The 13,913-nt window shown below is 57.3% G+C and overlaps 1 protein-coding gene across 1 annotated transcript in view; it reads left to right on the top strand.

The window, feature by feature from the left end:
* The window catches only part of FBXL18 (F-box and leucine rich repeat protein 18), a 47,304-nt gene extending 41,057 nt beyond the window's left edge, over positions 1 to 6,247 (top strand). The window contains exon 5 of the mRNA XM_034988305.1: positions 6,128 to 6,247. Within this exon, the coding sequence (XP_034844196.1) occupies positions 6,128 to 6,170 (43 nt within the window). The 3' untranslated portion in view covers positions 6,171 to 6,247. The remainder of the gene's footprint in view (positions 1 to 6,127) is intronic.
* The last annotated feature ends 7,666 nt before the right edge of the window (positions 6,248 to 13,913 follow it).

Raw genomic sequence — 13,913 nt, 5'->3', positions numbered from 1 at the left:
TGCACACGTGCATGGTGTGCGTGCACGTGTGCATGCGAGCACGTTTCTGCATGGGATTGCGTGTGCGTGGGATTGCGTGTGTGCGTGTGCGTGCGTGTACGTCTGCGTGCACACACGTGAATGTAGTCTGCACACGTGCATGGTGTGCGTGCATGTGTGCATGCGAACACGTTTCTGCATGGATTGCGTGTGCGTGGGATCGCGTGTGTGTGCGCGTGCGTGTACGTCTGCGTGCACACACACGTGAGTAGTCTGTGCACACGTGCATGGTGTGCGTGTGCGTGCACTTGTGCATGCGAGCACGTTTCTGCATGGGATCGCGTGCTTGTGTGTGCGTGTGCGTGTATGAGAGAGAGGAGAGACTGGGGGAGGTGGGAAAGATGAGGAGGGAGGGGAGGAGAGATGAGGGCATTTAACCCTTTGTTAAAGTAGAAGCCCCAGCACTCCCAAGGCCGCTCCTCCCGCCTGTGCCCACCTCGCCCCTAGACCTTGTGGCTCGCTCCCCACCCCCCACTCGCCCCCGGGTGGCCAGGCATGCCTGCTCCCGGGGCTCTGACTTGGGTGCCAACACAACCTGGCCGGGGGAGGCATCTGGAGCCTGAGGAGAGCAGAGGCCTGTGGCCTCCTTCCCTGTCGGTGGCTTTTCATTCTCACGTGCAAGTATTTTTACTTCCCAGCCCAAGGAGGCTAGATAAGGGACACTTCACTCTGTCATACGCCCCGGGGGGCGGATCTTCTCCCTGCCTGTCAGCTGTCCTCTGAGGACCCAAGGATTCATGGGTCTGGGCCCCTGTGTCCAGCACCAGGCTGGAGGGCGCTTGGCTGGGGCCCCGGATGGGCCCTGGGATGATGCCCCCCACACACACCTTGGGCAGCTCTGCAAGGCTGGGTGTTGAGGGTGAGCCTCCCTTGACCGCCCCTGCGCCAGGACCCACGGCTGCAGGCCACTTGGAGGCGAGGACGAAGCTTGGTGGAGGCCTGGCCGGGAGAGCTGGGCCAGGGGAGCAGGGCCGCAGGAGCCGCTGGACCCCGATGTCTGTTAGCCCTCGAGGGTCTGAAACCAGCCTGTGCCATCCTGCTTGTGCCAGCGGCCCTCCCCGAGTCTGTGTCAAGAAGGTGACGATCCCGCAGCCCTCCCCCAGCTTGCAGGAAGGGGACCCACCCTCATGACCTCCTCCGAGGGGCACGGGGGTATCAGGCAGCCCCCTGCTCCCTCTGGCCCTCATTATCTGCTCTGGAGGGTTTGAGAATCACCGAGGCCTTGTAAGGAAGAATAATAAGAACTGAGAAATTAGTGGACGAGGATAATGCAGCGTGGCCGGTGGTAGCAGGTTTCAGCGGAGACCCCAGATTCCCGAAGATGTGGAAGGGGGCACCGCTGCCCGCAGTTCCCTTGGCCTTGGCCCTGGCCCTGAGCCTCCTCCCCCACACTTCGCCAGCAGGGGACGGGATTGTGCGGCGGGGGCTCGGGTGCCCTTGTGGTGCTCCCTGGCCTCGTTTGCGCTGGGGGCACGGGGTTCTCACTGGGAGTCTCTAAGATCGCTGACACAGGCTGGATGGTGTCGCCTGAATGTCTAAATTACTTTCTAGAGCTTTTTCAGAAACCACGGTGGGGGGCAGGAGGGGGAGGTTGCATTCATGTCACGGGGTCGGGGCACCTGCCGCACCCTGCTCCGGACCAGCCGGCGGGGGAATGGGGGGGACCCAGGGCTGCCCGTGGCCATGAGGTCCGGGAGCCACGTTCACCGCCTGGGAGGTTCGGTCTGTAGCGCTCCGCTAAACCTGACAAGGGATGGTTTTCCGTGGAATCCTAACGGTGTGGGCCAGAGGCTTCTCTGTGTGCTCACCGTAGCGGGTGGGCTGGAGGGCGAGGGGCCGGAGAGGCGGCCACGCGACAGCCGTGGTGCAGGTGGGGTGTCTGGCCCCAGCCCCCCTCGACCACTGCCTGTCCGTATGCAGCTGACCAGAAGCACTTGAGCTCAGCATGTTTTTAAAGGGGGGGTGGGGTGGGGAGTCAGCCAGGGGGCTCACGGTATATGGTGACCAGGTGCTAAGTGATCAAATACGTGTCACCTGCTTTTCCACACAGACCTACTTTTCTGTCTAGTGATGCCCACTCCTGAATTTTGTGTTCAAATGAATTTTGAATGGGTATTTTCATGTAAACTTGTGGCATGTGGAAAGTTTCAAATAAAGTGGACTTGATTTAGAAAATCAGGTGATTATGCAGTGCTTCTGGAAGGGACACTCCCTGACCTTTCCCCTGTGACCCTCTCCAGCCCTGGGGGTGGGCCAAGGCGGTGGGGGGGGGCACTCATCACCCGTGGCTGTTCTGATGGGGTTACCTGCTTGGAGACGGGAGACCCAGTGGGGGACCGGAGGCTGCCTGGGGCCCCCAGGATGCGGCTGCTGGGTCAGCCTTTGCGGGCCAGGGAGGGAGGCTATGGGCCGCTGGAGCGCATTCACACTGTTGGGCAGCCACCACCACCGTCCAGCTCCAGAACGTGACATCCCTCCACTCTGAGACTCTGTCCCTGTGACACAATGACCCCCGCCCCCTCCCCAGCCCCCCGGCACCACCATCTGCTCTCTGTGCACTGGACGACTCTGGGAACCTCGAAGGAGTGGACTCACACAGGATTCGTCCTTCTGGGACGGGCTTGTTTGTAGCATCTGTTTTAGGCAGAAGCCTCCTTCACCAGACCTGGGCTCTGGGAAGGGGCTCTGGCTGCAGCGTGGCGAGGGGAGAAGGTGGCAGCTGAGCCCGAGGGACCGGGGCAGGTGAGCAGGCGTCCGGGCAGGAGCGGGGACCTGGACTTGGAGGGGCCGGTGGCCCCAGGATGCTGCGGGACAGAGGGACAAGTGTGTGGGGCTGTCGGGTGGGCCGAAGAGGGCTCAGCTGCACCTCCTGAGCTCCCCACCTGTCCTCCAGAGGAGAGTCGCCTGAGGCAAAATGGCGATCAGGGGGCAGGGGCCTCCATCCTTCCTGACTGTCCAAGCCAGTCGTCCAGGCTTGGTGCGCGCCTACCCACAGGACTCCCCACGATGATCTGCTTCTGCCCAGAGTCGCTGAGAAACGGAGGAGACCGTGCCCAAGGGGCCAGCAGTGACCTGCCCAGGAGGGACAGGACTGACCCTCTGCGCCGCCAGACCCAGACTAGACTGTGGGATCACAGGAGCGAGAAGTCCCGGTGGTCCTTGCTTCAGCCCCCGTGCGACCTGGTCATCAGGGTGACAGGTAAGTGGTGGGGGGCGGAGCCAGGGCTGGGAAACCACGGGAATCGGCCACTGCTGCTGTACTACAAGCCACCCCCCATGTCAGGGTGTAAGCGAGCAACTGGGAGATGCTCCTGGCTTCCCCGGGGCAGGTGTTTGGACAGGGCAGAGCGTGGCGGCTTGCCTCAGCTCCCTGGTGTCTGGAGCCTCTTCTGGGGGCTGGAATCTTCTGGAAGCATCTTCACTTAGGTGACGGTGGTTGGTGCTGGCTCTCCACCAGGACCTCAGCTGGGCCTGTGGCCAGAATGCCTACGTGTGGCCTCTCCATGGGGTCTGTCCACGGGGGCTAGTTGGGTTTCCTCACAGCATGGGGGCTGGGTCCCGAGAAGCCCGGGGGATACGCCCTAGCCTTGGACATCCCATAGCGTCACCTCCACACACTTTGTTGACTGAGACAGTCACAGGTCAGCCCTGTTCAAGGGACGGGGACACAGGCCTGTGTCTCACGTGGAGTGAGAACTCGCATTGTGGCGTCTTGAGCAAGTGCCTCGGGGTCAGGGAAGAGAAGTGTGAAGGGCTTGGCACTGCCCGGGAGGGCCAGGGCACGCACTTGGAGTTGACTTGGGGTTGACTGTGAGGCAGCCTGGCCTTTGTCGGCAGGCTGAGCCCCCCAAAAATAAAATCAAAACAACCTCAAGTAGAGCCGTTCGTTGTGACAGAGAGGAAGGCGCCGGGGGGTCCCGTGTGCAGGGGGGAGGGCTCCTTCGAGGCTGGAGGAGGGAGGGAGGGCAAGAATGACAAGCCTTGACTGTCACCAGGAGTGTTGTTCAGGATTTATTTGTTGCCAGTATTTGCCTTTCTTGGCGGTGGAGGAAAGCGTTGCGGAACCCTGACCTTGCGGAGCGGAGGGTCTCCTGGGAGCCCCTGGGGCCGCCCAGGGCCCCGCGGCGGTCGGGTGGCGAGCGAGCGAGCGAGCGTGTCTCCCACCGCAGATTCCAGGCCAGGAGGTTGCTGGCGTCACGGAAGCTGCTTTCCCTTGGACCTTGCCCGTCCCGTCCGGCGCCTGAGCCCCGCGAAGTTGCTGGGAGTGAGTGTGGCCCCTTCTCCCTGTTCAGAGGCTGCACGCAGCGCCGCGGGTGGAGGCCGGCCGAAGCCCCGAGGACCACCCACCCCAGTGAGGAAGGGGACGGAGGCCCTGCGGGGGGTGCAGCTCGGAAGCCCCGGCCGGCCGATCCCTGCCCTCACTCCCGCGCCGGCCCGCCCGCTCACACTTCCACACACGCTCACGAGCACGAGCTCGGGTTCGCACTGACGTCCATACACACGCGCACTTAGGCGCTGGCTCACACACGGCCGCTCGCACCCTCACACCCACCCCCCCACACGCGGGATGTCACGGTGTTCGTACTCACACCCACACTCTTACACATTCCCGTCCACACCCTCACACAACTTGCGGGCACATACACTCACACGCTCGCACGAAGGACTGGGCTACTTTGACGCCCCAGTTACTTAATACAACCAATTCAATTAAAGGTAAACTTTTCTATTATGTTTCTCCCAGAAAATTTGAAGAATTCAGAGAAGTAGAGCAAAGGGGAAAAGCAGTGACCCACATTCTCAGCCGCCACAGAGAACCTCTGTTGATATTTTAGTTAATGTCCTTGGAGTCCTCGTTCCGTGCTTTTTAAAAAATGTCCTTTGGCTGCGATCATCTGACTTAGGATCCTGCTTTTCACCCACGACAATAAAAGGATCCTGTGTCCTTCCTGCCTCGTCAGTGTAACTATGCAGTTCGCTGTCACATGGACGCTGGTCCCTCGTCGTTGGACAATTAGGTTGTCTCTAATTAGCCACCCTTCCAGAGAAAGCTGCTCTGGTACCCTGTGCTGGAGCGGTTTTCTATATTTAGAATTCTTTCCTTAGGAGAGACTCTCGTTAGTGAAATTTCTGGGTCTACATATGAATTTTTTAAGGCTGGGAGGTGCCTTTAGGGGGCTGTGGAAGTGGAGTGGTATTTTGGGGTGTGGGCTGAGTCTCCTTCCACAGGATGATCTGGCTTGCGAGTTAGTCCCTGGCTTCTGAACTCCGAGGTCACCTCCCAATTGCCAAGTTCCCTGATTCCAAATGTACTAATTACCCAGGACATTGATGATTATTAAAGCAGTAGCAAATGCAGAGAAACTGAAATGAATAAATGTCAGAGGATGTCAGTGCTCCCAAATGGTGATACCCCACACCCCCCAGGTTTGCTTTTGTGTTCAGGGGAGCCCTAACCTCCAGCTGGCTGTTCCCAAATTGAGGGGTGTGGTCGCAGCCAGAGTCCCAAGTCCCTCCCTCCCACGGACTGCCTGCCAGGGGCTGGGCCCGGGGCCTAGCAGCGTCCCGCCAGGCCATCTCTGGAATAGGGCCCCCAAAGGTGTCCATGCCTGAATCCCCAGATCCCGTGACCATGTTAGGGTCCATGGCAAAGGGGAGGTAAGTTCACCCATCAGTGGGCTTTGGGACGGGGAGACTAGGCCTGTGTAATCTCGAGGGTCCTAGAAAGCAGAGGAGGGAATGCTGGAGGCAGGGACCAGGACCGGAGGAGTGCAGGTGGCCTCCCATCGCTGGGGAAGCCAAGGAGACGGGCTCTCCCTTAGAGCCTAAGGGATGAGCTAGCCCTGGTAACACCTGGAGTTTAGCCGGTGAGATATGGGTCAGATTCCTGACCTCCAGAACCGTCTGAACATTAACTCGTGTCCTTGACCACAGTGTTGGCAATGGGCAAGGAATTCCCCACTGCCTCTCTCCCCCCGACCCCCGACCCGTTCTCCCTGAGTGCAGAGCGGCTGGCCAAGGCGTGTCCCCCAAAGGGAAGGATTTCTCGTGACTTTGTTTCTTTTAATTCTTTTTGGTCCTTTTCCAGATTTTCTACAATGGTCATGGAGGAACTTAATTCTTTGATGTAAATGGAACAAGACACACACAGGGAAACAAAATGAATAAAAATAATTTCACGAGAAACACAGTATGGAGCTCTTAACAAGAAAAGATCACATCTCGGGCGCCTGGGTGGCTCAGTTGGTTAAGCGACTGCCTTCGGCTCAGGTCATGATCCTGGAGTCCCGGGATCGAGTCCCGCGTCGGGCTCCCTGCTCAGCGGGGAGTCTGCTTCTCCCTCTGACCCTCCCCCCTCTCATGCTCTCTCTCTCATTCTCTCTCTCAAATAAATAAATAAAAAATCTTTAAAAAAAAAAAGAAAAGATCACATCTCTGTGCAATAGAAGGAAAGATTATTCACAGGACATTGATCCCAAAGGCAAGTTGTGGGGTACTACACAGCTGTGATAACAAGTTCAGGATTAAGTTTGTGCAGAGCGAAACCTGGACCCACACGGGTACACGCTGGCCTTTGGTGGAGGGGTCATGATGGGGAAGTGGGGTTCCCACCATGAGGTCGGGCCCAGGGTCCCGGGAGCTGGTGAGAAGCAGTTTGGGCCGTTCAGACCCGCCTGGGGTGGACATGTGTTCTCTTGAAGATGGGATGAGGGGAGTCCAGAGCCAGCCCTTGGGGTGGTCCAGGAATCCCTCTCTGGGTCCAGGAGGTGGGAGCCATTCACAAAGCCTTGGTGGGCTTTGAGGAAATCCTTCAAAGGCACCAGCTGGGTTTTCTACTCTCTGTGTAATCTGACTGCTCCTGGGACCTCCTAGAAGAGGAATCGTTCAGTGCAATGGTCTGAATGTTTTTGGCCTCCCCAAATTCATGTGTTGAAATCCTGCCCCCCTACCATGATGGTACAAGGAGGTAGGGCCTTTAGGAGGTGATTAGCTGAGGAAGGAACCCTTAGTGCCCTAGTAAAGGGACACCTGGGACCCTTCCCCACCAAAGACGAAAGATCCGACTCTGTAGGAGCTTTTCAAAGCTCCTATGGACCTCTCATTCCCCAGCTTTTCCTTTTGGATTGGTCTATTATTTATTTATCTATTTATCTATAATTTTGCTTAGTCTATTGTTTGCCCCGACTGTGAATTGATCGCCTCAGGCCACTGCAACGCTAAAACACTTGTTCATAAAAGTTTTCAACAGATGCCCACCCAGGGAGAGGCTTTTAGCAGGAAATGAGCTCTGAGTCGGGTCAAGTAAAGGGAATTTCTGCAATGGGGACTCCAGCAGCCTTGTCCACGGATGCCGGTTCTTGGAACGAGCCTTCAGAGCACCCTCTGCTCCTCCCGGCTCCTCTGGGACTGGGAACATGGGCCATTGGTTTTCAAGGCCGCTGCTGAGCTGCCGAGTGAGAGATGGGACGGGGCAATTAAAACCCCACAAAATGCTGTTCCTACCGAGATTCAGTCCTTTTTCTGGAATAAACATCCCCAGATTGCTGCAGGCCTCTGGTTAATTTCCAGAGTTCTGAAAAGGTTGGTTCTGGTCATTTTTTTGCCAGTTTTTTCTACTGCTTCTGTGAGGGGTGAGTTTTCAAAGGTTCCCACTTGGCCATTATTCCTCCTGTCAGCCCGTCACTTTAGACAGCTGTGTAATATTCCACCAGGTGCCATGTTAGGACTTTGGCCCATTTTTGATGGTTTTCAGTCTTCTGCTCTTCCATACAATGCTGCAAATTAAGAATATCACTTGACTATCACTTTACGCATGTGTAAGGGTCTGTAACAAATTCCCGGGAAGGAACTGCAGGCTCAGAGAGCATGTGCATTTGTAATTAGAAAGGTACTGCCCACGTTGTCCTTCACAGGGGTGGGTTGAACCAATTTACACTCCCACTAACGATGTCCAAGAATCTCAGCTTCCTACCGTCTTGCCAATAGAGGGTGTTCTCTAACTTTTGAATTTGGCAATCGGGTGGGTGAAAAATAGTATCTAAGTGTGATTTCATGGAGCATTTCTTTTATGAGCAGAGTTGAGCATCTTTTTATATATTTTAAAGGCCATTGAGAGTCTCCTTTCTATGTTATTTTTTTCTTTAAATATTTTATTTATTTATTTGAGACACAGAGAGTGCACACTTGCACAAGCAGGGGGCGGGGCAGAGGGAGAGAGAATCTCAAGCAGACTCCCCGCTGAGTGTGGAGCCCGACGCAGGGCTCGATCCCATGACCTTGAGATCATGACCTGAGCTGAAACCAAGAGTCGGCTGCTCAGCTGACTGGGCCACTGAGGCACCCCTTTGTTACTTTTTTCTTATTGGTTTGTAGACACTCTATCTATAAGAGAGATGAGAGCCTTTATTTTGTAATATTTTATAATAAATATTATATAAAAAGTATATAATATTTTATAATAATATATGTATTTATTTATATATAATATTTTCTAATAAAGATATAATAAAGCATTTAAGAAGTGCTTTGCCCCACTTCTCTCTGCTCCCACGTCTTGTTCTCCGGGGACCTGGAGACCGTGGAAGCATAGACTCGTAAGCAGCTCCTGCCCTCTGGGGGCAAGACCCGGGCCATGGGCCCTCCTGGGGGCCTCGGCTGTCTGGTGAGCCAGCCTCAGGGACCCCCACCAGGTGTCCCCTGCCCGTTCTTGTGCTGCTCCCTCCATTACAGTTGCCCTGTTCTGCCCATGACTGCGGAGACTCCCCGTGTCCCTCAACCTCCAGCCGGCTTTGACGTTAGCCCCCCGGGGAGCTATCCCCCTGGTCCAGGCCCTTGCAAACAGGAGCAACCCCCTTCTTGTCCTGCGTGACTCCGGTACCTTGTGCAGACACCCCTGCCAATTGCTGTTATCGTCCTGCCTTCGGTTTGCAAGCAGTCTTTCTTTCCTAATAAAATAAAGCTCATTTGAGAAACAGCCAATATAAACAAAGGAACAATAAAGTAATCCCAACGTTAATATTTCAGAGTACATCCTTCCAGCCTTTGTCTGTGGGCTGTGGAGATGGGGGGAAATGGGATTATATTCCACAGACGACTTTGCCCAGTGCCCCTTTTGCTCGTGTATGTGGGGCACGCGTTCCTGCCCCCTGTAACCTGCTGCACCATGACTTGTGACAGCTTTATTTACCTGACTTATTTAACCGGTCCCCCATGATTGGGCAGTTAGGTTGCCTCTAGATTTTTTGTTTTTATAAGCAGAGCTGCAGTGAGTGTTCTTATAAACGCAATATGTGTGTGTCTTTTTTTTTTTTTTTCTTTAAAAGAGAAGGCATGCCTAGAAATAAAATTTCGGGGTCCGAAGGTGTTTAGAATTTGAGGTGTCCGTACAGCCCCGGGAAGAACAGGGACTGTCCCCTCCCCTCCCTAGTAGCGAATAGGAGCGTGGCTTCCTATCCTGCGGCTCATCTGTTCCTTCCGTGGATGGGACATTCCCCAGGGACGATGCTGGCCCGTCCTCCCGGTGCAAGCACCTGGTCTGGGCGCGGGCTTGGACTGGCTGTTGAATGTTTGGTGACATGCATTCAGTCCAGAGAGAGAAGGTAGAGACTCTTCGGTCTGGTTTGGTTCAAGTCAGTCTCCATGGAACTCTGTGTCGGCAAAAAAAAAAAAAAAATCTGATGCTAAGGATTTTTGTTCCTAAAACGTGTTTAAAGCCCTAAATGTTGAAACAAACCAGCAAGCAACAGCGGCAGCTAACCCTGGACGCGGTAACGCAGTTGTCCTCATGTACAACTGTCTGGACACAGTTGTGGGTCCTTCTGGGTGGAGAAGCCCAGGTCAGCTGTGAGACACAGACCCCGTGGGGCAGCCGAGAAAAGAAGGGGTCCAGTCCCAGCAGTCCTGATCCCCCAGCGAGGATAGGGCTGGTGCAGGGCCAGGTGTGGCCGCCGGACTGGGCAGCATGCTTTCCAGGCTCCCACCCTCCTGAGGACCTGAGCCCCCCACCCCGGCCCCTCTCCTCCACTTGCCCTTGACCCCCGAAGCAGTCTGAGCTCCTTTTATGGCTCCTGGGACACAGCCCACGGTGGGCCGTCAGTGGCCTGTGAGGCTGGGGCTGGTAACTGTATGTGTGTGGTCCCCCCAGAACGACTCCCCAGCTAAGTCTGCGACCCACCTTCGGGCTGATGGAACCAAATCCCAGAGTAGGCCGAGGGGGCCTGGGGCCACGTGTCCAGCCCCTGGGTCCTCGGCAGCCCGGGTGAGCACGCAGAGAGGCCCCTTCCCCGACCCCTCCCAGGCACCCAGTCCAGCCCGGCTTCACCTCCCCCACCTCCCCCTGCCGGGGCCGAACTCCTGCGGGGCAGGATGGTCACTGGGAGAGAGGTGGGCCGAGGACGACCGCACGTGAGGGGGGATTCACCCATAAACATAGCACTCGTGTGTGGAGGAAGAACAGCTTCTTTGCACAAACAAGACTCCCAGCTCAGTTCCCAGAAGCTCCGTATCTCAGAGCGGCGCTGCTCCCGAAAAAGGAAGAAAAAATACGGCGAGGGAGAAGGAAAAGCGTTTCGGTGGCCGGACAGTTGCTCTGGGGCAGAGGGCAGAGGGCAGAGGGCAGAGGGCAGAGGGCAGGGCTGGCGTGGAACGGCAGCTCGGGGTGCGTGCCTCCGCCGTCAGACTGGGCCAGACCCTGCTGCAGGGACCTCAAACCCCTTCCATCACATCTGCTGACAGGCACCAGGCCGGGCACGCTGACCGTCACGCTGGCATCTGCCACTCTGGCGAAACAGGCGGTTTTGAAGCAGAAACAGACACCCCCCCCCAACAAAAAACCTATTAAGCACACGCGTGCACGCGCGCACACACACACAGGCCTGTAGCCGTCCCAACACACGCCCACAGGGTAAAAGCCCACCTCCCTGACCTGTCGGCGGTGCCACGGCCTTTGTGAGCCCCAGACTTACCCTGTGCGTCCAGCTTGCCCCTCACCATCCCCCACGTGCCTGGCCCGTGAGGACAGTCACCACTGTGCAGGGACTCGAGTGTGCCCTGCTCTCTGCTCCAGGTCCCTGGCAGTGGCCCCCGGTGACTCAGCTGGGCCTGGCGGGTCAGGGCGAGGCCCTCCCCGCCGCGGGCACCGGCTCTAGAGAACACACGGGTGGGTCTGGGCTCCCTTCCCAGGTGTCTGTCCCTTCTAGGGTCTGATGGGGGGCAGGGGGCTCAGCAGGCCCGGGGCAGAGCCTCTGAGGGTCCTGGTCCTGACCTGTCGGCTCAGAGAACATCGCGACCAGGTGTGGCCACCTGCTCACGGCCGGGCCTGCGTGCACGCTCCCTCGGGGTCCTCGCTGGGGCTCAGCCGTCCTGCTCCTCAGCCAGTGGCTGGATACCTCCCAGGTCTTAGCTCTTCTGCTCGCCCCCGTTCAGCATGTGGGGCCCAGCCTGGCCCAGCCCACGGCCCCCTCCTCCAGGCAGGCAGTGGGATTCTAGGAGAGCCTAATGGAGACACTGCTCCCACTGAGCTCAGGGGCACCGTCCCTTCGAAAGGGTGCCCTTCCAACTCCCAGCCCAGGGTCTCCTTTACTGCCGGGCAGCTCTGGGCACCGAGGGATGCAGGACACTGTGGGGGGCAGACTGGGGACACCCACCGGGCCGTGGCCACACAGTTCATCTCCTGCTCTTGGTAGACCCACAGGAATGCCCCATGACCCCCACTTTTCGGATGAGGCTCAGGAAGGTAAAATGACAGTGAGCCCCTGGCTGGGCAGGCCCCGCAGCTGGGGTCTTGAGCCCCTCTTTCCAGAAGCCGAGTCCGTGCAGCAAAGACAATCCTGCGCTTCTGGACAACTCGGGGGATGGGGCCAATGCTGGGTCCCCCACACTGAGGAGGGTCTCGCCAGCCGCAGGCTGCCCGTGAGAGGCCTTGCTGGGGGGGGTGGGTGGGTTCTTGCCCTCCTTGGTCCCGGGGCCGGTCCCAGTGCAGGGCCTGCCGGGCCATCCGTTCTCTGGGCCGACCGAAGCCCACACACGGGCCCGGTACACCCGCTGTGCCCGCCCCGCTGCATGACAGGCTCACCAGCCCCGGAGCTGAGGCCTCCTCCGGCTGTGGCCTGTGTGGACGCTTGTGCGTCCCTCAGCCGAGCTCCCGGTTGCTCAGGCGGCCCCGGACTGTCCCTCAGGCCTCGCTCGGCTCCATGGGGGTTGTTGGGGGGCAGCGCTGTGGGTGTGTCCCCCCTCAGGAGCCTGTGAGAGCACCTCGTGTTTGTCACACTTGTTTTCTCCTGGGCCCCCAGTAAGACTGTATTTTACATCATGACCTAGTACGGAGAACACAGACGTAGTGACCCGAACTAGATCGTCAGGAGGCGATCCTCCCACGCATGCTGATGTTTTATCTTGTATTCTCTCGTCCTATTCTCTCTTTCATTGAAAAACTAAACTTTGGTTGGATGGAGCCCACTAAGTGGATTTCATGGCTTCCTGGTGAATTTTCCACATTGGCTTTTGGGAAGGGGCGACATCTTAAGCCCTTGGGACATGCCAGGGACGCCTCGTGTACCGGGAAAACCAAGGCCCCCAAACACTTCCAGATGCCCCCGGGTGCGTGGTATCGCCTCTGACTCCCTGAGCGGGAAGTCGGCAGCCTGTCCGCAGGCCCCTTGGGTGGGATGTTGGGTAAACCAAGGATGTTGCTGCACGTCCTCACCAACAGTTGGTATGGTCAGTCCTTCGTTTAACAAGGAACTCAGGCAGGTGTCTATAGAAATATCCATCCCCAGGGAGGGAGTGATGAAGGCCACTGGAGACGGACAAGGAAGTCCTCATAGGATCTGAGTGGAGGGGTGGTGATTTCTACACGCAGGAATCGGGAGGCTTCATGACACAGGGCAGATCACTAACCGCCCTAAAGCCAAGGACGGCAGCGTCACTGGGAGGAGGGAGGAGGGTGGGCGGGCACAGAGGGGAGGACAGAGGTGTGCAAGTGACAGATGTCACCCCGTGTGTGTCTTCAGCTCTCGGCCTTTTCTTTTTTTTTTTTTTTAAAGATTTTATTTATTTATTCATGAGAGACAGAGAGAGAGAGAGAGAGGCAGAGGGAGAAGCAGGCTCCCCACGGAGCAGCGAACCCGATGCGGGACTCGATCCCAGGACCCTGGGATCATGACCTGAGCCGAAGGCAGACGCTTAACTATCTGAGCCACCCAGGCGCCCCTCTCGGCCTTTTCATCTTAGGAGTGTTCTTATGATTGTTCTGCATTCAGTCAGCTGATACGGTACTTACCGGTAATGGTAGTAGTTTGTGTTTGTGGGTCCCTCACTGCATATCGGGTGCCATTTGAACCCTCTCTCCACAAACACACGACCTGTGAAGTGGGTGGCGCCGTGTCCCCCAGTCTAACCAGCTGACCGCCAGCTTGCACGGTCACACAGCCCACGGGGGACGGTGGGCCCCCACCCCACACTGAGCGCCTGGCAGGTTTTGTTGGGTTGGGTTGGGCTGGGTTGGGGGTGGTGGCCCAATGAAATGCGGGCTTGTTTGTTTGTTTTCCTGCCTCTCCTGGCTTTTTGGATTGGCTGTACCTTTCATCAGGCGATTTCTATCCCTCGTGCCAATTCCTGATGAATTCGTGGACCAGAGCTGGGTCAAGGCAGAGCCCTGTTAGCCTACCTCTGCAGACCTCCCTCCAGGAGGTCCACCAGCAGCCCCCCAGTCGGGGTTCCCAGGCCAGACGTGCATTTGCCTCTGACTGCTTTCAGGGTGCCAGGCCCCGACCCCCGGGGACAGTCACTGGTGCCCTTTCTGCCCCATTAACACATTGTTTCACACCATTTCTGCACAGGCAGACTCCTCTGCTCTGCTCCTCATCTCTCTAGGC

Source organism: Mirounga leonina, unplaced genomic scaffold (assembly GCF_011800145.1).
Source record: "Mirounga leonina isolate KUSES-001 unplaced genomic scaffold, KU_Mleo_1.0 Mir_454, whole genome shotgun sequence".
NCBI lineage: Eukaryota > Metazoa > Chordata > Mammalia > Carnivora > Phocidae > Mirounga > Mirounga leonina.
Note: the sequence above shows the minus strand (reverse complement) of the source record. Positions and strands in the feature narration are given on the sequence as shown.